The sequence below is a fragment of the Dreissena polymorpha genome, chromosome 1 (assembly GCF_020536995.1).
Source record: "Dreissena polymorpha isolate Duluth1 chromosome 1, UMN_Dpol_1.0, whole genome shotgun sequence".
Lineage (NCBI taxonomy): Eukaryota > Metazoa > Mollusca > Bivalvia > Myida > Dreissenidae > Dreissena > Dreissena polymorpha.
This window is the reverse complement of record NC_068355.1, coordinates 73,014,671-73,016,186: the sequence shown is the minus strand read 5'-3', so window position 1 is coordinate 73,016,186 and position 1,516 is coordinate 73,014,671. Positions and strand designations below refer to the sequence as shown.

The 1,516-nt window shown below is 42.9% G+C and overlaps 1 protein-coding gene across 1 annotated transcript in view; it reads left to right on the top strand.

Annotated features, from left to right (window-relative positions):
- The window catches only part of LOC127881930 (zinc finger protein 558-like), a 1,777-nt gene extending 261 nt beyond the window's left edge, over positions 1-1,516 (top strand). Inside the window, exons 2-4 of the mRNA XM_052430200.1 lie at positions 252-417; positions 653-736; positions 1,035-1,516. Of these exons, the coding sequence (XP_052286160.1) occupies positions 252-417; positions 653-736; positions 1,035-1,516 (732 nt within the window). The remainder of the gene's footprint in view (positions 1-251; positions 418-652; positions 737-1,034) is intronic.

Below are 1,516 nucleotides of genomic sequence, written 5' to 3'. Positions count from 1 at the left end.
TTACATTTCACGAAACAGAAACGTTTTATTTTACCTAATTTTTTTTTTAATTTTAAGGCTTTGATTTTAATTGTTCTGTTAAAACAATTGTGACATCAACTGGTTGAAATAATAATTGTACATATATACAAAGAATTGACACCCTTTTACTTTATTTTTGACAAAAAAAAGTTCCACGTCAAATTACTTTGAGCACATTCCCAAAATCACCGGAAATAAAATATTAATCAACACCTCATTGCAATCTTCAGGATAAGCCCCACAAATGCAGCCTTTGCAACAAGTCCTTCCCGACGCCCGGGGACCTGCGCTCGCATATGTACGTGCATAACGGATCGTGGCCGTATCGCTGTGATGTCTGCAACAGGGGATTCAGCAAGCAGACGAACCTCAAGAACCACCTGTTGCTCCACACCGGTAAGTAAAGCACATCCGGTTGATGACACGTATCCGTTGACGAGATACGATGCTTTTAGTCGTAAAGTTTGTTTAGTACAGATCGAGTTGTATTGCGATGTCGCGAGGCGATATAGACCATTTACTTTCATCGACTTTTGCAGGTTGGAATATTTTAAGTAAGAATCAATTAGATAAAAAAAATACCGAACAATTTCGCCAGTTAGTGTGATAGTTGGTATGTTCCCCTTTACAGGTGACAAGCCACACGAGTGCTCCACGTGTCAAAAGAAGTTCGCCCTCTACTGCAACCTGAAGACTCATTTGAAAACGCACGAAGGTAAAACACAACATAATGGATTGTAGATTTTTTTTATACGAGAACATTTATATGGGAAAATGTCAACTTAGAAACAAGTCCGTGATGTCGTTGTGTGCGTGTATTCTATTCGTGTGAAATTAACTACATACATGCAATGTAGTTGTGATTTCAACAGCATTTGATTTACAATAAAATAAACGGAACGCTGTTTTTACCTAAAAGTGATAGTGACTTCGACCATATTCATGTTTACACTTTTGTTTGGAAATTATCCTAGAAGCAACAATCTTAACCCTTGATTGTCTTCAAATTTCAGACGACACACAGGGTAGTTGTACATCATGCGGCCGAACGTTTCTGAAGAAGAACGACGCAACTTCCGACAAGTGTTGTGACTGCGTGCGTGCGTCCTCACCGGAAGCCGCGTCTCCTCCGCCTAAGCGACACCTCAGTGACTTCAGCATTTCCAAATTGACGAACATCGATGACAAGACACCGGAGACACCGAGCCTAGCAAGCGCCTTCGACACCAGAATCTACTCCTCCCTCTACCACCCCGCCATGTTTTTGACTCCGCCCACAACTCGATATCTAGCCCCTGAACACATGCCCATAGGGTATCTTCCGGTATTTGGCAACATGGGATCGACTGAAAATCACCTGCTGGCTCAAACTTCCGGTCTGCTGCCACGGTTTCCGCCCAGCCTCTCTTACGCTGAGGCCGCCTACAGATACCACCACCAACAGTCGATGATGTCACTTAAGTCAGACTGGTCGCCGGGAGTCATCGCGAAGTGA